Raw genomic sequence first — 20710 nt, 5'->3', positions numbered from 1 at the left:
AAACCCACGCAACAATCTAATCTTTATCTCCTTCACACCCATACCCCTCTATTTCCCTTACACCTATGTGCCTATCATTGGTGAAGCACTTGCTCAGTGGTTCAGTATTCAGGCCATAATTACTGAAAATTTAGTATATCATATAAATTATTTACAAAACGAAAACCGTTCAAAGTTTCCTCCCACCCTTAGATATGTATCCATAATTTCCATCACTGTTCATGGTAACATTCTTTTCTATTTACACCATTACCACCATTGTGGCATCAGTATTCATCCTTCATTGAGATAGTAATTGTCTTTAGGATTACTTCTGGAGTGTACAGCTAAGCCTAATCTGTTCCCTCCCACAGTTTACTAACAGTACATTTAAATCAGCCAGCAAAGACCCTTGTGCATGGAATTATTGTTTATTTATTTTTATTTACAACACTTATTATCATCAGCACCTCTGTAAGATTACCTCTAAAACAGAGACTCAAGTAACTATCATCCAGACGAGAAATTTCTTCAGCCAGAGGCTGGTGAATCTGTGGAACACATTGCATTTGTGGAACACATCATCTGTGGAAGCTATATCATTGAAGTGGAGGTTGATAGGTTTCTTTATTAGTAGCAGTGTCAAAGGTTATGGGGAGAACACAGAATATGGGGTTGAGTAGAAAAAATAAATCAGCTACGATTTGATAGGCCCAAAAGCCTAATTCAACTCCTCCATCTTATGGAACCTTTGTTGAGAAAAGTTGACTGCCCACTTCTATCCATGGATGCTACCTGGCACATTGAGTTCCTCCAGCTGCTCTTTGCTCTACAACAACCTAGACCCTCCCATTCACAGGGATCTTTAAGACTTCTCAAACTGATCTCTGGAAGTATCATACCAAATCCCCGCAATCTCTTTTTTTTTTGGGAAAAAAAAGTCTTTTAATTAAACTATTCCTCACATAACATCTCTTAATAGCTCTAAACTTAACATTAAATTAACCCCCGCTATGCACATGTGTAAAATGTGTGTGTGGTTTCAAAATCCAGACCATTAAAATTATCATTTCCAGAAGCAAGCCCTTGTAAAGTCCTGTTTCAAGTCTCTTGTCAAACGCCAGGATCTTTTCTTTAAATTATGTTCCAGAAGTTTTTATAGAGCAAGTATGGAGCATCAGCTTTCTTATAAACTCACTATGTCTTTTAATGAGTTGGCTTTTAGAGAGAATTCTCTCCGCTGTTGTATCCACACATTGTCCCCAAGGGTAATAGAACTGATTTTCTTTTTTTTTTTTTTTTTAAATTTTTTATTTTTCACACCATAAATCACAATAGCCATGATATACACTTTTTCTTTTCCACACATTTACAGTGACTTTTTCTCCCTCCCCCCTCCCTCCTCCCAAGCCACCCCCCCACCCCCCCCCCCCTCATCCATTTTAGGTATACAATCTAGGTTGCATTAATTCAGTTAGACAATGTTGTCATTCAACAAAAATACACCAGAAATTCTACTGAGTCCATTCTTTTCTTTTCTTCTCCTTCCATCAACTTAGGTAATGTTTGTTCCCGGTAGGTTTTCGCTATTGTATTTAATGTAAGGCTCCCATACTTGTTTGAATATTTCAATATTATTTCTTAAACTATATGTTATTTTTTCTAATGGAATACATTTATTCATTTCTATATACCATTGTTGTATTTTCAAATTATCTTCCAATTTCCAGGTTGACATAATACATTTTTTTGCTACGGCTAGGGCTATCTTGACAAATCTTTTTTGTGCATCTTCCAAGTCAATTCCAAATTCTTTATTTTTTATGTTACTTAGGAGAAAGATCTCTGGATTCTTTGGTATATTGTTTTCTGTTATTTTATTTAATATCTGATTGAGATCATCCCAAAATTTTTCTACTCTCCCCGCAATCTCTTGAGGAAGTGGAGGTGCTGACGTGCTTTCTTCACCCTTCCATGAGTGTGTCGATCCAGGAAAAATCCTCCGAGATAGTGACTACCAGGAATTTAAATTTAAAGAACAGATTTTCCTATTTAGTTAAAAAAAAACTATGCTGGAGAAACTCATAGCAGAGATAAAGATACAAAACCAATGTTTTTGGCTTGAGCCCCTCATCAAGGCATTATCAATGAACAGACTTTCCTGTGAGATGCATTGTGTTTCCATCTCACATTGGCTTACTTACATGGATAAGTAGAATTTAATGGAGATTGTTGGTGGATCTTCTCCATCAACTTCACTTCATACCTCCCAGCTGTCATAATTTTCCATTATATTTATTTTCTGAGCTAACAGCTCTTGTGTCTCTTTAACTTTTTTATTAGATTCCTCTAATTTCTTTTTTAAGTCCTCTACCTCCATTTCTACTGCTGCTTCTCGTTCTTCCACCTTGTCCATTCTTTTTCCTATTTCTGATACGGTCATATCTATTTTATTCACTTTCTCTTCTGTACTGTTTATTCTTTTTAAATCACTAAATTCTTGTGCTTGCCATTCTTTAAATGAATCCATGTATTCTTTAATAAGAGAAAGTATATCCATTGTCTTGCCTTTCCCTTCTTCTTCCATTTCACTGTACTCTGGGTTGGCCATCTGTTGTTTCTTTGTTGTCTCTTTCTTCTCTTCTTTCTTGTTTTCGTTGTCTTCTATGTTCTCCTCTTGCTGCTGCTGTTCTGCAGCTGTCATTGCCGGCTGTGGAGATCGACTCCCCAGCTGGTCGCCCCTCCCGTCGGTGTGTTTTTTTGCATGCGCATCGCGCATGTGCGAGGAGTCGCGCATGCGTGGTTGTGCACTTTTACTCGGCTCAGCGAGCCATTTTTGTAGTCCACTTTCTACCGACCTGAGGGAGCGGGTTTCTGTCTCCACCGCGGGCCTCTTCGAACAGGTAAGGCCTTCTCCTTCTTCTTCCGTTGTCTTCTCTTCCTCTCTTCTTACCGTTGGTTTCGATTTTTCTTTTTTCGTCGCCATCTTCTTTCCACCTTTATACTCACTTTACTTTAATTTTTATTTTTGTGCCTTTGAGTTTTCCTTTATTTTTTTCGACTTTTCTGGAGAGGGCTGGAGTTCACCGTCCGGCCACTACTCCATCACGTGACTTCCCCCTACCTCCCAGCTGTCAATAAAAACGCTAGTTATGATTGGCTAGTCAAATTACACTCTATGTACCTGATTGGATGAACCTACTGATTCTCCCGCCCATATGAACGCCTGCGCACGTCTGATTAAACGCAATTAAAGCTCCATGACGGCGCTGATTGGATAAACCCCGGAAGTTGCTTCGATGCGTTTGACTGGGGATCGGGTGTATTTGATTGGAGCAGGAGGCAGGAGCAGTTGATTGGACGCAGCTGAGAGAGGTCACGCGAAGCCGGTGGGGCGGCTCGAGCGCTGTTCGTTTGGCTTGTGAACTTACTTGGTGACGCGGACGTTGCGTGGCGGGAGGGAGCGAGGGCCGCGTCACCGTGCGCGGGTACATTCTATCAGGCATGTCTCCGTCAGAGACCGACTTCTTGTGGTCTGGAAGCTGAGGGGTCGAGCAGGTTGGAGTCCTGCTCAGGGTCCACTGGGGCAGGTGGGGTCCTGAGGTCCAGTTGGAAGTCTAGGTGGAGGTTAGAGCAGGGGATCCTATGAGGCATGTGGGGGTCCTGTGGGGCAGTGGGAGTTCCTCGTCCATGTGGAGTAGAGTCTGTTCCAGTGTAGATCAGGGCCCAGTGAAACAATTAGGGGTCCTGAGCTCTAGTGGGGCAGTTGGGAGATCCTGGTCCAGCTTGGAGTGTCCAAGTCCCGTGTAGATCAGGGTCTTAGTTCCCCTGTGGACCAGGGGCCTTTTCCAGTGTAGATCAGGGCCCAGTGAGACAGTTGTAGTCCTGATCCACTATAGACCAGGATCTTGTGAGCCAGATTGGTGTCCCAAGTTTTATTGTGTTGTTGGGGTCCTGATTAAGTTGCTTGATTAAGATATTTGGGTCCTGGCTTTGCGGTTGTGTAATTTACTCTGGAAATATTCAACTGAGAATCTGTTAATTGGGTGCTCAAATATGTGTGATCCATCTGCTGCTATGTAATTGTTTATTTTTGGTGACATTTAGTTCTGGGAAAATAGTTGTGAGCTCTGTTCTGGTGTTTGGTCAGAAGGTTAATTGGACAGTTACAGTTGGGGTAATTGGACAGTTGGGGGCTGGAGTCACGCTGTGGAAGAAACCAAGGGCTGCAAAGATGAAGTGTCTATTGATCGCAAGTGAGAGTGCACAGGTCCTCTTTTATTGGATGGACCAGGACTTTGAAGAAAGATTGAGACAACGATTTGAAAGTTCGACAGAACAACATGGAGAGGTAAAATGAAAACTACAGTTTGAATGGAATTTTTTTTAAATGGCATGCATGCCCATTCTTCATATGTGAATCAAGAACATTTTCAACCTTGTCACTCAATTAATGGGAGGAACTGGGCAGGTGGGAACCAAGCTGGTGTCTAGACTTTTCAAATGAAGGCTGAACTTATGGATAATGGCTGGATGGATAAGAGGTAGTTTTACAAAGTAGTATTGAGTCATGGTTTCTAGTATTGTCACGCAATAATACACGAGAAATGTAATGCACATGATAACCTTCAACTTTTCTCTGACATAAGAGAAACAAATGAGTGTTGCCCGGCACCCCAACAATAGGAGAAAGAGAGGCAAAAGTGAGTCCCTTCAGAGACACTGAGTGTCTGTGGATTTGCCCTCAGTACTCACACAGTTTCACAGACTCCTGTCACCTCCATGATTGGAATTGGGATAGAGAGGTAGCATTGTTTGCTATATTCAGCGTGCTCCCTCATAGTACAGATTCTATCACCAATGTGTATATGTACAGATGGTAGTGTAGGATGTCTGTGATTGGCTGAGACCGTAGCCACACCTACTGGCAGGTCTTAAAGGATTGCTCCGCCAGACCAGGTCATTCTGGACTGGTTGACCTACATGTGATATGCTCCAGTCTTTTAGTTAATAAAAGCCTTGGTTTGGATCAACAAGTCTTTGGTTCTTTTGACGCACTCTACATACTGTACTTGGCATTTAACAAAAAAAACTGAAGTTGAGTAGAATGTATTCAAGGGCCAAACTAAGCAGGCTTACTGAATAGATTCAAGAGGCTAATTGACCTGTTTTCTTTCCACTAGCTCTTCCAGTTGTCACTTACTTGTGTTTGCTGACTTTCCATTTCCATCTGGTTCAAGTTTATTTAAATGAGGTTTAGTAAACCCCTCCTTCTCTTCTCCCCCCCCCCCCCCAATTATTTCCTTTTCCTCAGCCTTTTAATATAGCCGCTTGCCTGCTTTTTACTCCTACCATGAAGAAGGGCTCAGGCCCAAAACGTTGGTTTTGTATCTTTAACTCCTAAGAGACCTGCTGAGTTTCTTCAGCATTTCTGTGTTTTTTCTACAATCGCAGTGTCTGCACATTTATGTTTCACTCATGTTTATTATCATCTGATTGTACATATACATATACATCCAGACCATGGTGCACACACAAAAGACATATAAAAATCAGATATATGCATAAAGATATGTATGTGTATATGTTATGTATGTGTGTGAAAGCATATTTTGAAATAATTACTAATTTCTTTCATAAGAGACCCAAGGTTACAGGATATTATTCTTCAATCTCACAGCCTGAAGGAAGAAGCTATTTCCCAGCTATTTTGTTTGGGAACTTGCCTATGTTTTGCCAGATATGTTGGTTATGTATCTTTATGTTTGCTATATAAAATACACTGTTTGATCTGCTGCGTTACTCCAGTATTGTGCTTTTACTTCAATTACAGTGTTTTACTTCTATTTCCCAGCCTGGCAGACCTGATTTTGATATTCCTGTACTTCCTGATGGTAGTAGGTCCTTTGGTGGCAATGAATAAGTTGATTCTAGTACTTGACTTCTGAACAGTCTGAAATCAGGCAATTTGGCAAAAACTAAATACCTTGTTTGCCTCTACTTCCCCTTTCTTACAGGGTCATTACAGTTACTTCAGGTGTGATATTCAGGAACAATCTATGAGATGAATTCCCCAAGCTTTCTTTTCCTTTGGAGTGCAAGAACTTTTGGAAATAGAATAACGAAGTAACAATTTTGCATGAATGTCTGTGAGACAAAGTAATATTCTGAAGTGGGCAAGGCATGTTTGGAACTTTAAGTTTGGGGAGGTGTGGGGGGGGGGAAGAAGCTTGATTTTCGAAGCTGTGAGGTTAGATGGCCCTTGTAATGAAGTAAGTCATGGAGACTTTGATACATTATCTTAACTGACATCCTACTGCAGAATGGAGTGAAACACAAAAGTCTGCAGATGCTGTGATTGTAGTGCTGGAGAAACTCAGTAGGTCACGTAGCTCCTAGAGGAATTAAAGGGTAGGCAATGTTTTTGGCCTGACCCCTTCGCCAAGGCTTCGGCCCGGAACATTGGTTACTTTTAACTTCCTATCGGTGCTGTGTGAGCTGCTAAGTTTCTCTAGCACTTTTGTGTGTTGCTCATCTCCTCAGATCCTGCCCAATATTTTCACTTGAACAGCACCTCAAATTATTCTTTTTCAATCTTTTTATTGGTTTTAATAAATCCAAAATACATGTGTACATTTAGTAATATTAAAGTAAGTTAATATCAAGTTACAAGTATCAAGTAACAATAAACAAGGACCCATGTTATTAAATGGAAAAAAAGTATAAAAGAAGAAACATTTTAAACTAATAATCAAACCGAATCACGAGGGTTGCTGGGCAAATTAAGGAGTGCTCTACTAATAATAATAACTATGAGGTCATTTTTAAAAAAAAAGCAGAGATGAATAATCTACAAATTTTGAAAGTAATTAAGAGGTGGTTTTACAAAGTAGTATTGAGTCTCTCTCCCAAAGAGAGAGAAAGTTGAGATCCATTGTAGTAGAAGAACACTTTTTTTCTAGAGGAAGACATGCCATCACATCCAACAACCATTGAGTACGAGTGGGAGGGACAGCATCTTTCCATCCCAGCAAAATGGCCCTTCTAGCAATGAGGGAAGCAGAAACCACTACATGGGATTGTGGGAAAAAGTCAGTAATAAATCTTTTGGCCCACTCACTCCAAAATAACAATGAAAGGGCTAGGAATCAAATTAATATTAAGAACTAACAATAAAGTGCAAAATACCCTTTGCCAGAAATTAAAGAGAGAAGGAGATAACCAAACGTAGGATACAACATATCTTCCTCAGTTATGCATTTGTCACATTTAGAGGTAATATTAAGATAAAATTTGGCTTACTGAAGCTTAGAAAAGTGTGCTCGTTGGATTACCTTAAATTGAGTTAATGTGTGCCTAGCATAAAGGGAAGATGAGTGAACATGTTTCAAAATAGAATCCCATGTAGTTTCAGAAAATGGTTGTTAAAAGGCTTGTTCCCATAATTTCTTAATACCACCTAAGGAGGTATCCCTAGATCTTGTGAGCAGTTCATAAAGGGCAGAAAGCACTCCCTTAAGATTAGATTTAAAATTATTTATGGTGGCTCACCCACACAACAGGTGAACTGGCTCATGGAGTCGTGGGCAAGTCCGCGGCAGATCTGGCTGCAAGAGCTCTGGGTGCCTGGCGGTTGACATCAGTTTCGCCCTGCAGGTGGCGGGGGCTGCTGGGAGAGGGTTCTTAAGCGGGCGGTCTTTGAATCAGTAAAGCAGTTGGTCCAACTCACTTTCGACTCTATATAGTTTTTCACTCATCGTGTGGCTACATTGGTCCATACAACGTTTGGACCCAATGATGACTAATCCAAACATGCAGAATGCAGGTCTGGTTTGAACAGGCTGAAGCCCAATTCCAGGTCAGGCAAATCGTCTTGGATGCCACAAAGCACTACTATGTGGTTGGTTCACCGGACCAGGAAACAACAGGTCACATCATTGACTTTGTACACCAGCCACTGGTTGTGGATGGGTATGAAACAATCAACAATCAAGGCGCTCCTGATCTGTACTTTTGGCTGCTCACACTGTGAGTGTGCAGCACAATTGCTGCACCTGGATGGCCTAGGTGACCACGCACCATCGGCCTTAATGAACACTATGCTGGCACAGGCAGATGGCCATAAGCTATGTTTACTGTTCGAACAAGACTTTCTCGAGGAGATCTCAGAAGATATCCACCTCCTCTTCGCTAATGGCCGACCATCCACAATTCAATGGACTGGTAGAGCACTTTCTCTGGCACCTGAAGTTGGCCCTGATGGTGTGCCTCCGAAGCCCAGAGGGTGCTTCTTGGCACCTGTATGGCTCTCAAAGTTAGCCATGTCGTTGGCAGAGTTGATAAATGGTGCCCCACTAATGGTTCCAGGTGTGCCAGTGGCCCATGGCACAGAGAAGACACCCACATCAGTGATCACAAGACTCAGAGAGAAGGTAGGAACACTAGCTCCTGTCCCAACTTCATGCCACGACCTATCACCTTCCTTTGTCCCCAATGACCTCTGGGACTGTGACTACATTTTTGTTCACAGTGGCATACACTGCAGTGGCTGTATGAGAGCTCGTACAAGGTGGTGTGAAGGAATGGAACCATCTTCATCCTCTGTGAGCGGCTGTGAGGAGACCGTCACCATTGACCACCTCAAGCTGGTGGACCTTGACCTGGAACATCCTGTGACTGTACACCCTCACACTGACTAAGTTGGCCACCCATATAGACTGAAGAGGTGTTGGCCGTGGACTCCACACCACTAATGCTGGTTCTGGGGTTGGGGTGGGGGGGTTCATGTGGTGGCTTGTGCATGCAACAGGCGAACTACTCACAGATTTGCTGCCAAGTCCGCGGTAGATCTGACTGTAAGAACTCCAGATGTGGGGCAAGCCCTGGCAGCTGACGTTAGTTTTGCCCCGCAGGTCATGGGGGCTACCTGTAGAGGGTTCGTAAACGTGCGGCCTTTGAATTAGTAAAGCAGTTGTTCCAATTCACTTTCGACTCTGCGTGGGTTTTTTTTTCGCTCGTGCGGCGAGTGCCATACTTCCAAAATAAGGTTAAACATCTAAATCCTGTGGAAGCCTCAACGTTAAAGAATTTTAAATGCTCTGAATCTGTAAATAACAAAAAAATGTTTAGGTATTTTAAATTTAATGGATAATTGTTCAAAAGAAGCAAAGTTTTGGTCAATATATGGATCTAGAAAAGATTGGATACCCTAGCTTAGCAACTGAGTATAACCAATGTCTTGGACCAAAGTAGAAAAGAATTGCATAGAATAGAGCTAATCAATAAAAACCTATAGTAACCAAAATGTTTTCTAAATCGAAACCAAATTCTCAAAGTGTGTCTGAGCACCTCACAATGTTGCCATGAACCCATTTGGCTACTACACAAATTAAAAGTCACATTTTTCCAACATTCCAACAATGATTACGCTCAAGGCGCGGCTGTTGCGCTCAAGGCGCGGCTGTTGCGCTCAAGGCGCGGCTGTTGCGCTCAAGGCGCGGCTGTTGCGCTCAAGGCGCGGCTGTTGCGCTCAAGGCGCGGCTGTTGCGCTCAAGGCGCGGCTGTTGCGCTCAAGGCGCGGCTGTTGCGCTCAAGGCGCGGCTGTTGCGCTCAATTAAAGCAGTGGTCTCCTAGGTTATGCCATGTTTTTGAATAAGTTGATGTGCTTTGCAAGGATAAATTGTGAAATTGTGTGATGGAGCCTTGAAAATTGTGAGAACTTAAATGTTAAGGAGGAAGCTATGAACACTTGTAACCTCATTCCATTTAATTTTGAATTCTGGCCCGTTTTTAACCTTTCATAATATATACTCCAGTCTGGACCCATAAGTAAACCTTTACAGTATAAATACCAGAATAAACTAGCTGATGGTTGGGTATAAAACCAGTCCTGAAAAACCAGGACATGGAGTATATGCACTTGTTGGTAGTCCCAGAAAACTGGAGTTCAAAGTTCTAAGGTATCAACACCTTTAAGCAAGCATATCTCCATCCTTCACAGCTAAACATTATTTTTGTAAGGGGCAGGTACTATAAAACAGAGAAATTTTGAATTTACCCTGTGGTCATCAAACCCCTATAGCCAGGAGAGAAGCTAATAGGAAATTAAGTAATTTTATTTAACATGTTGGTTCCTCAGTAGATTTCATAGCATTAAGGTGACACATTGTTTCTGTCTTGGTTTATATGTTCTTTCTTTTTAAATATTTTTGAGTTTAACATATTAACTTGCATACAAATTTTTAAGGAAAACACATAACAAGTAATCTCAAGTCCAAAAAAAGATGGAACTACATTAGACAGTTCCTTAATCTACATGAGAATCAAATGATTGAATTAATCTATGATAACTTATTGAAACCCATATTTGCCAAATTAATCCAAATAAAAATTGATAAAAAGAAAAATAACCAAATCTAAGCTAAATCTAATCTACCTCTCCCTCTAATCAAGAAAAGGGAAATTGTGGATCGGATAGCAACCTCCTGACATCAGACAGAGAATCTCCGGAACCTTCAAAATTCTTAATTCTTCCACTCATGATAATATTCTGTGAATGGGCCTCACATCTTTACAAATTGAAACTTTCTATGTTTAATGTACAGGTAGTCCTCAACTTCTGACCACCTGCACTTACGACCAAAATTTTAAAAAAAAAAATCTTTACAAAATATGTACTTGTACAATATTTTAATAATAAAAGTATTGTATACAATGGTCTCCGTTTCCTGGCGGCAGCCTGAGGTTCCTGTTTCCTGATGTATGGCCAACCCAAGTTATAACCATTCCTTCCAGTTCTACCTGTATCTAATTTTCTCCAAGCTTAAATAGGACATTACATCATGCAACCATTGTGTATGGGTAGGTGAAGAGTCCTCTTTGTATTTCAATAAAATTATTGATAAAGGCTAAAACTTTTTCCTGAGTTGCAGACAGAGGAATATCTGGCTCAGTTGAAAAACCACAAATCAATTAACAGACATGGTTCTATTTTGATCTTAAAAAATCGTTGATAAAGTTTGGAAGATGTCTTTCCAAAATCTTTCTAAATTTGGGCACTTCCAAAACATATGGATCTGTGAAGCTTCAAAAATTTTACACTTCTCACATAGTGGATCAATATCTGTATTAAAAACAGATAATTTAAGTTTGGATATGGGTATTCTATGTACCACCTTAAATTGTAATAAGCAATGCCTTGCACAAAATGAAGAATCATTAATCAAGCTGAGAGTAGAGTACCGTTTGTATGTTCTTTCTAAGTTACCTGAATAGGGAAGCATTGCGATACAAAAGAATTCAGATACTAGAATCAATAAACAGTCTGCTGGAGGAACACTGGTCAAACAGCATCTGTAGGGAGAAAGAAATTGTTGATGTTTTAGGCCATCTCTCTACATCAAGCTGAGTAGAGGAGGAGTGGTGAGACAGGAGCTATTAGGTTATTGGTGGAACTTTAGGACCAAGGATGAAGGTGAATGATAATCTCAGCCAATTATCTACTGGCTTTGTCTCACCCTTCTCTCTTTGTGCTGGCAGTTTCCCCTGTCCACTTTCAAACCTGATGCTGGGTCTCAAAATATCAATGGTTCTTTGCTGCCCACAGATGCTGCTTGATCAGATTACATAGATGACATCACATACATTCTTTTTCATGCTGGTGAGGCAGAATTGCCACTTTTTGGTAAAGCAAAAAAAAAACTGTACACATGTAAAAGAAATGTAAACAAACTGCAACACGGGGGGGGGGGGGGGAACAATAAAGTTCAACAGTAAGAGTCCTTAAATGAGTGCCCAATTGAGTTTATTGTTGAGGATTCTAATGGTGGAGGGGTACCAACTGTTCCTGAACCTGGTGGTGTGAATCTTTTAGAACCTATACCTCATTCCTGATGGGAGCAGTGTTCCCTGTAGATGTTCTCAATGGAAGGGAGGGATTTGTCTGTAATGTCCTAGGCTGTGTCCTCTGCCTTTTGCAGGGCTTTCCACTCTGGTATTGGTGTTCCCCTACCAGACTGTGAAACAGCCAGTCAGCACACTTTCCACTACACATCTGTAGAAATTTGCCAGGGTTTCCAATGTCATACCAAGCCTCTGCAATCTCCTGAGGAAGTAGAGGCATTGACTTAATCAGCTGAGTTCCTCAAACAGTTTGTTTTTTGCTCTAGATTTGGCTCATCTCAAGTGCTCCCTCAGCTGCTTGATTATGAATGAGGATTCAGACACTCAGAGAAATAGAAAACATTATAAAACTCAAGAAAAAATGTACAACATATATGATATGGATAAACCACACTCTGTTTTTTGCAGATTCATGCCCCGGCCTTTGAGGACAGCATAAATACTCTTTTTGCGCCAATTCTCATTTCCTGCATCACCCTGAATGAGAAGATCTCTGACACATACACCTCCTTTGTCAGTGAGAATAACTATCTCTTCACAGTTCATCAGGTAGGCAATTTAAGTCATCCGTGTGATCATGAATTCCAGTTTGGATGGATTTTACAAATAAGTTCTGTCAAGCATTTTTACAAAGCAGTTTGTGCATTCATAAACCTAATAGGTAAAGCAATAGCAATAGTTCAATAATCCAGAAACAAAAAACTGTCAATGCTGGAAATTTGAAATAAAACCATAAATGTTGTGGGTTAGGCAGCAGTTATGGGGAGAGAAGTGCAATGTCTGAGATCAATGGCTTTTTGGCAGGACATGAAAAATAGTTCCCATGGTGGGTTTTTTTCCTATACTTTTCCACAATACCTTTCACAAACTAAACAAGAGAGAAAGTGGGTGATAATTGTCTCTGATGCTTTCTCCATTTATATTGAGTATTTTCTCATGAGTTTTATCAGTGGCTTCATTCATAGTTTTACCACACTCATTGAGTGCTTCTGATACTTCCACATAGATATGCTCAGGAACTGGTCAACTTGAGGGAGAAGTGAAATACAAAGAGACAACCCATCAGATGTATTGAATTATCAAGTATGAAGAAATATAAACAAAGAAAGATACAGTGGGAAAATAAGATCTCACTTGAAGCCTTCTTTCTTACCAGTCTTGTAACCTTCCTTCTTCTCCACCTACATTGTGTATCTGTTAATACACTCTTCCCCTGCATCTAAACTTCTGGTCTCTATTCTCCTCAGACTCTGTTCCAATTATTCTGCACCTAACACCATTTTATTTAAAGGCTGGACTTAACCTGGACTTCTGATTTGTACCTTTGAAGTCAATTTGAGATTAACAATTGATGGTGCAATTGAAAGGTCAGTTAGTCTCCAGCTCACAAGGGCAGTGTTGCTTTAAAATGAATCATTATCTGTTTAAAAGCTCCATCATTAATCCAAGTTTGGCTTTCGATTTCAGTTTGGTGACTGTACCTATATCGCAATGAATGGTGATGGTTCAGAGAGTGAAGACGATTTGAGACGAAAGATTTTTCTGCTGAAGAAGATTATAGATTTACATTTTGGATTAGCAACTATGGATGCTGGCATCCTAAAGAAAATGTATGTAATGTTGATTTTGAGATTTTCTGGAAACCTTTTCTCCTCAATTTGCAGATGTTAATTTCTTTCCTTTGGTTCAGTTGGGTTGAGTGAGTGGAGTTTGTATGTTTTCCCCATGTCTCTGTTTTCTCCAGCGAGTCTGGTTTCTTCCCACCATTCAAAATGTACTGGGAGTGTAGGTTAATGGGGTGTAAATTGGGTGGCACAGACTCCTGCACCAAAATGGCCTGTTACCCTTCTGTATGTTTAAATTTAATATTTTGAAAAATATCTATAGATATGGTAGGCTGGGACTATGTGGGATTAATGTTTTTTTTTGGATAACGAAAAATGACTAGTAGCAACAGCAAATCACTTGTATCAATGTTTAAACAACAACAAACAACAAGTGAAGTTTTTAAGCATTAAATTTATGATTAATTCTCACCAAAAAAATGCTGGCTGCACACTGCCGCTGATCACTGAGACTTCCCAACTGCTGCCACTGATCCTTGGGGAGTTTTCCCAGGCTGGTGGAAGACTCCATGGTGAGTTGTTGAGCTCCTGTCTCTCTGGTCACCAACACTCCTGACGCCTGATTCCAAATCCTCTCCTAGGCCAACCGCACAAGCACACCGACCGGGGAGCCTGGTGTGCATATGTGGTAGTAGGCAGAGGGGAGGGTTTGGAATAGATGTCAGGAGCTCCGGTGTGTTGATGGGGAAGGGATTGGGGGGGGGGAAGGGGAAGGAACGCCACTGAGCCCGAGGCCCTGCTCCTGCTCGGGAGGCCGCCTCCCCTTGATGATACCAGGACAAAAGGTTCTTTCAAACACCTGTGGCTAGGAGACAGTGGCCTCCAATTTGAAAGGGGAAGTTGAAGAGAAAAGTCAATAAAGGAAGGTAAAGAAATAGAGAGAGAGGAGAAAGTTACCTGAAACGAGGATAATTGTCATTCTAATTTTTGCAGAGTGGAAATAATCTGCTTCCATCTTACTGAAGCTACGCTGTGTGATTAGTTGCCATAGTATGCCAAAAAAAACTATATTTGATTCTTGATTCTGTCATCCTTGCAGATTGCTTGATTCCTTACCAAAGTCTACTCTTACCTGTGCTTCTCCCTATTTCCCCAGGTTGAGGCCTCAAGACATTGAGCAAAGGTGCAAGGTATGGAAGATGCTACAAAATCTCCTGATCACATACAGCCACCTGAGGGAGGAAGACCAAAGCTTCCTTGTTGAGGTGATGTATAGTTACTGTCAGCCATGGATAATTGTATCCTAAAGCAGGCAATTCACAAAGGAATTGCCCTTCCAACGTAGTGGGTAATTCTTTGCACTGAGGAAGACAATGTAACACAGCACAGAGCTTTCATTTTTTTTGAAAGAGATGACATTTGCCTCATTATAACAAAATATTTGGGGATCTTGTGATGAAGATCAGAAGGAGCTCTGATCTGCAACTGTGTGGTCTAGTGACTCTTGAGTAATGGCCATAAGCATGTAGCTTATCTACTCCTGGGACATGGATAAAGCTATGCTTGCTTATCTGGTTGCCTGAAGAAAATGTTAATGTGTATTTTCCTTGACCCATTTCATTTCTGGGACAATGCTACTCCAACATTGCAACTTGATTTTGTTACAGTTAAATTGTTTACAGGAAACTCCAGGCTTTCCATTTGTATATTTATCTGTTTGATGTCCAAGGCACTTTATAGCCAATTAATTTCTTTTGAAGTCTGGTCATTATTGTAATGCAGCTAGTTAGTCCATAATTAACCTTTACAAACAACAAAATAATCGTTTGGATTTTTTTTTTGCAGTGGTGTGAATGAAAGAATAGATATTGGTGAGGATTTAAGGAAAATTCCCCTGCTCTTATTTGAAATAATGCTATTGAACCTTTCCGATAAATATTGAACTGAGAACATTACAGTACAGTATAAGCACTCTGGTCCTCGATGTTGCGCTGACCTATATAAATCTACTTAACAATCTAAACTTTGCCTACCTCACACCCATAACCTTTTTTTGCAACCATGTGCCTAAGAATCTTTTAAATGCCCCTATTGTACCAGCCTCACCACTGTCCCTGGCAGTACATTCTAGGCACCCACTACTCTCTAAAATAAAAACTTACCCCTGATGTTTCCCCTCGGATTTCTTCCCTCTCCTTATATAGATGTATTTTTGTATTTGCCACTGTTGCTTTGGGGAAAAGGTGCTGGCTGTCTACCCTCTCATAATCTTGTAGACATCTATTAAGTCACCTCTCATCCTCCTTTACTTCAAAAAGAAAAGCCCTAGTTCTGATAATCTTGCCTCATAAGACACCCTTTCCATTCTAGGCAACATCCTGGTAAATCTCCTCTGCACCCTCTCCAAAGCTTCCACATTATTTCTGTAATGAGGCGACCAGAACTGAAAACAATATTTCAAATACGGTCCAACCAGAGTTTTATAGATCTACAACATTACTTCACAACTCTTGAACTCAATCCCACAACTGAAGAAGGCCAGCATTCAATAAACCTTCTGAACTACCCTATCAACCTGCCTGGCAACTAAACAATCTTTTGGATTTGGACCCCAAGGTCTTCCATGCCATTAAGAATCCTGCCATTGACTCTGTACTCCGCCTTCAAGTTCGACTTTCAAAGTGCATCACCTCGTACTTCTCTGGATTAAACAACATCTGCCACTTTTCCGCCCAACTTAGCGTCTTGTCATATCCTGCATGTGGGAGAGCAGATTTAACATCTCCATAGCTTGGTGCCTCCTACATGAATGACTCCCTTTAGAAATTAGCGTTAAATTCCTATCACTTGTATGAGTGCAAGATTGTAGTTTATTCTTCTTACCCAAATACACCAATTAACCTATAACACTGTACATTTTTGGTGTATGGGAGGAAACCCAAGCAGACAAAGAGAATGTACAAACTTCTTACAGACAGCACTGGGTTGGATCAGGGTTGCTGGCACTGTAATAGTGTTGGATGTTTTGTAGATAAGCAAGTTATTTAAGTTCATGTTGGCTACATCTGCAGTAATAATCTCCAAACAAGAACTGTTAATTGGCTTCCGTGTTTGCTGCCTGACCTGCTGAGTTTCTCCAGCATTTTGTGTGTTTCAGCAGTAATTGTCTAAAGATTTCTGGCTCAAGAGTTGGTCAGCTAGAATCTGAGATTTGGGCACAGTTACCTGGAGGTATTCTTCAGAGATGATCAGTCAACAGGACTATGAGTGAGACAAATTTGGGGGTTCAAAAAGTAGTGCCAGAGGAGTCTCAACCCTTGGACTTGTCCAACAAGTAGAAAGTATTGGTAACCTATGTACGTAAGAGCAGAGACTGCTCACAGCTTGACTGCATTGGTCACAGAGGACATGGGAATGAAAATTGGTTAATGGACAAAAAAAAACAGTAGAAATAGAAAGATTTTTTGGATTGGGAGGCTGAACTAGGATGCAACAGGGATTGTTATTAAGACTGCAGCTATTCATAATCTTTATCAATGATTTGGATTAAACCATGAAGTGTAATGTATCCAATTTTGATGACGGTTCAAATTGAGGTGTCAGTAGCAGTTGTGAGAAAGGTGCAGAGAGGCTTCAGAGATTTGGACAGACTAAGTGACGTGGCAGATGGAATATAATGTGGTCATCCACCTCAGTCGAATCAATAGAAAAAAATAATTAATTTTTGGGAGACTTTGTTCGAAGGGAATAAATACCCTACATGAATAACTGAACGTTGATTTGTAGATACAGCAAGGTAGTAGGAAGGTCAATGGTATATCAGGCTTTATTCCTTCAAACCTTCATGCAATATGGTTTCACCAGATTTTTTAAAGACACCTGGAATATTATGTTAAACATGTAAATCTGCAAATGCTGGGTGTAGTTTACACAAAAATGCTGGAGAAATTCAGCAGGTCATGCAGATTATAGATAAAGATACATAACCAGCATTTTAAGCCTGAGCCCTTCATCAAGGTATGAACTAAAAGCAGCCAGGCACTTGAACAAAATAGTGGGGGAAGGGGCAGGGGAGGAGCACAGGGCCACAGGCAAGAAGAGGTCATAGGCGGTAGGAATGGAAGGGCACAAAAGGTAAAAGAGCTGAGAAGTGATGGGGAAGGGGTAGCTCTTTGAATGGAGAGGATAGGGGGATCGGGGAGGGGGGAAGTGGAGGGTTGGTGAAATCAGAGGGGGAGGTGAAGGGCAGGGAGGTCAGAGGGGAGTTGGGGGAGAGATGAGAGTGAGATACAGTTGTAGCTTTCTTAGCAAAGGGTGGGTGCAGTAAAGGTTTGCCAAATTAATTCAGGGAATGATGTGGTTTACCTGTGAAGAGAGATTAAGAATGGGGCAATATAGAAATTTAGAAAATTTTGTGGGGCTTGACAGGATAAGTGTATGTGTGTAATTTATGGACTGGTGTATCAATCTCACTTTAAGGGATTGGCTATTCACAATTGAGATGAGGACAAAGATGGAGAATTGTTGGAATACCAAGAGAGATGTGGGGCCAGATGTCGACTGGTACTTTTATTTGCTATTAAGATGGAAGGCTATAGGATTGATGTAAGTTCAAGTTTATTGTCATGTACCAAGATGCAGTGATAGATTATTTTGCAAGCAGACCAGTTGGACATCTTGTACATAGTACAGCAAGTATGACACAGTACAGAATTAGAGGTAGCCCAATCTGAAATAAAATTTAAGAAAGTAGAGTTAGTAATCTTAAAAGTATTAAAGTGGAGAGATAGAAGAGTAGACAGTTGTAGAGCATGAAAGTAGATCTGCTGGGAGGAGTTTACAGTATTGTTTCAATGTTTTGTTTAAGAAAGCAGTAGAACCAGAAAAACATAGTATTACAGATCAGAAAACCCTTCTAGTCTGTGCCTAACTATTATTCAGCCTTGTCCCACTGACCTGCACCCATTCCATATCACTCCATACTCCTCCCATCCATGTACTTGTCCAAATTTTTCTTGAATGTTAAAATTGAGCCGGGATTCACCACTTCAGTTGACAGCTCGTTCCATGCTTCCACTAGTCTCTATGTGAAGAAGTCTCCCCCCTTATGTTCCTCTTATGTCAGTAGTAGGTAAATTATTGGAGGGTATTCTGAGAGATCAGATATACAAATTTGGACAGCCAAGGGCTGATAAAGAATGGTCAGCATGACTTTTTGCATGGTAGATCATGTTTAATGAATCTTGTAGAGTTTTTTGAGGAGATTACCAAGAAAGTAGATGAAGGAAAGGCTGTGGATGTTGTCAACATGGACTTTAGTAAGGCCTTTAACAAGGTACCACATGGGAGGTTATTTAAGGGGGTTCAGGCACTAGGTATCCATGGAAAGGTTGTAAACTGGATTCAAGATTGCCTGAATGGGAGAAGACAAGAGAGTGATAGTGGATGATTGCTTCTCAGACTGGAGACCTGTGATTAGTGGTGTGCCTCTGAGATCAATGCTGGACCCATTGTTTGTTGTCTTTTATCAGTGATCTGGTTGATAATGTGGAAAATTGGATCAGCAAGTTTATTGATAACACTAAGATTGGAGGTGTTGTGGACAGCGAGGAAGGCTTTCACAGCTTGCAGAGGGATCTGGAAAAATGGGCCAGAGAATGGCAGATGGAAATTAATGCAGACAAGTGTGAGATGTTGCATTTTGGAAGGACAACCCAAGGTAGGACATGCACAATAAATGGTAGGGCACTGAAGTATGGAGGAATAAAGGGATTTGGAAATTCAGATACATAATTCCATGAAAGTGGTGTCACAGCTCGAAAGGGTTGTAAAGAAAGTTTTTGGCATCTTGGCCTTCATAAATCAAACTATTGAATATAGGAGTTGGGATAATATGGTGAGGTTGTATAAGACATTGGTGAGGGCAAATTTGGAGTATTGTGCAGTTCTGGTTGCCTAACTACAGAAGGGATATCAATAAGATTGAAAAAGAGCAAAGAAGATTTACTAGAATGTTGCTGGGTCTTCAGGAGTTGAGTTACAGGGAAAGATTAAACAGGTTAGGACTTTATTCCTTAGAGTGTAGAAGAATGAGGGGAGATTTGATAGAGGTTTACAAAATTATGAAGAGAATAGACAGAGTAAATGTGAGTAGGCTCTTTTCACAGATTAGGAGAGATAAATACAAGAGGACATGACTTTAGGGTGAAAGTGGAAAACTTTAGGGGGAACATTGTTCAGAGAGTTATGGGAGTGTGGAATGAGCTGTCATCTGATGTAACTGTGGCTCACTCTCAAGTTTTAAGAATAAGTTGGATAGATACCTGGATGGGAGAGGACTGGAGGGCTATGGACTGGTGCAGGTCAATGGGACTAGCGGAAGAATATTTTGGTGCAGACTAGAAGGGCTGAATGGCCTATTTTCTGTGCTGCATGGTTCTATAGTTCTATACTTTTCCCCTTTCACCTTTAACCTTTGCCCTTTTTATAATCTCACCTACCCTACTTGCATTTACTCAATCTCCACTCTCCCTAAAATCTATCAAATCTCCCTGTAACTCCGTTCCTCAACATAAACTAAGGTAGGAGGAGTCACATGATGGAGTAGTGGCCGGGAGGGTAAAACCAGCCCTCTCCAGAAAAGAAGAAAAAAAGTTAAAGTTCAATAAATACAAAATATAAGAAATAAAAGATAAAGTTGCAGAGAAGAGAAAGAAAATGGCACCTAAGAAAGAAAAAGTAAAAACAACAGGGGAAAAAAGAAGAAAAGACACTGGAAAAGAAAGGAGAAAGCCTTACCTGCACGGAGCCGTAGTGGAGAAGAGCGCCCGATCTCCGAGGTTGGTGTCGGCCCTGCTGAGTCGTGACCCCCGACCGGTGGACTGCAGAAATGGCTCTCTGAGCCAAACAAAAGTGCGCAATCTAAGGTAAAGGAAAACACCGATGGGAGGGGGGCAGACAACCATGGCACGACCAGCTGAGGGATGCCTGACACCAGGGCTCTCAGCTGGAAGATGAGGAAAGCGGCAGGAGAGGGAGAGAAGTACCAGGTGAGAAAGAAAGTCGACGGGGTGAACGGCAAGAGGAGCAGCAGCAGGAGGCTCGACAGATGAGCAGCTCAGAAGAAGAGGACCAACAGCAAGAGGCCGAGCAAGAAGAGACCCGACAAAGTGAGACAAGCAACTCATCCGAAAAATCAAAAGAGACACAGATACAAAGAAGAAAAGAAGACGACACAAACACAGGTACAGACGTAGAAGATGAAG

At 41.0% G+C, this 20710-nt stretch overlaps 1 protein-coding gene across 4 annotated transcripts in view; it reads left to right on the top strand.

The window, feature by feature from the left end:
- hps1 (HPS1 biogenesis of lysosomal organelles complex 3 subunit 1) overlaps positions 1 to 20710 on the top strand; it is a 62097-nt gene that overhangs the window by 2485 nt on the left and 38902 nt on the right. The window contains exons 1-4 of one of the 4 annotated variants that reach the window (XM_069900249.1): positions 3325 to 4330; positions 12289 to 12429; positions 13348 to 13490; positions 14602 to 14710. In XM_069900249.1, the coding sequence (XP_069756350.1) occupies positions 4214 to 4330; positions 12289 to 12429; positions 13348 to 13490; positions 14602 to 14710 (510 nt within the window). In that variant the 5' untranslated portion in view covers positions 3325 to 4213. Of the gene's footprint in view, positions 1 to 3324; positions 4331 to 12288; positions 12430 to 12930; positions 13248 to 13347; positions 13491 to 14601; positions 14711 to 20710 lie in introns of those variants that run through there. The other 3 variants (XM_069900251.1, XM_069900250.1, XM_069900252.1) reach the window with 3 other exon arrangements.

This window comes from Narcine bancroftii, chromosome 10, assembly GCF_036971445.1.
Source record: "Narcine bancroftii isolate sNarBan1 chromosome 10, sNarBan1.hap1, whole genome shotgun sequence".
In the NCBI taxonomy this organism is placed as follows: domain Eukaryota; kingdom Metazoa; phylum Chordata; class Chondrichthyes; order Torpediniformes; family Narcinidae; genus Narcine; species Narcine bancroftii.
This window is presented reverse-complemented; position numbering and strand designations above follow the sequence as displayed.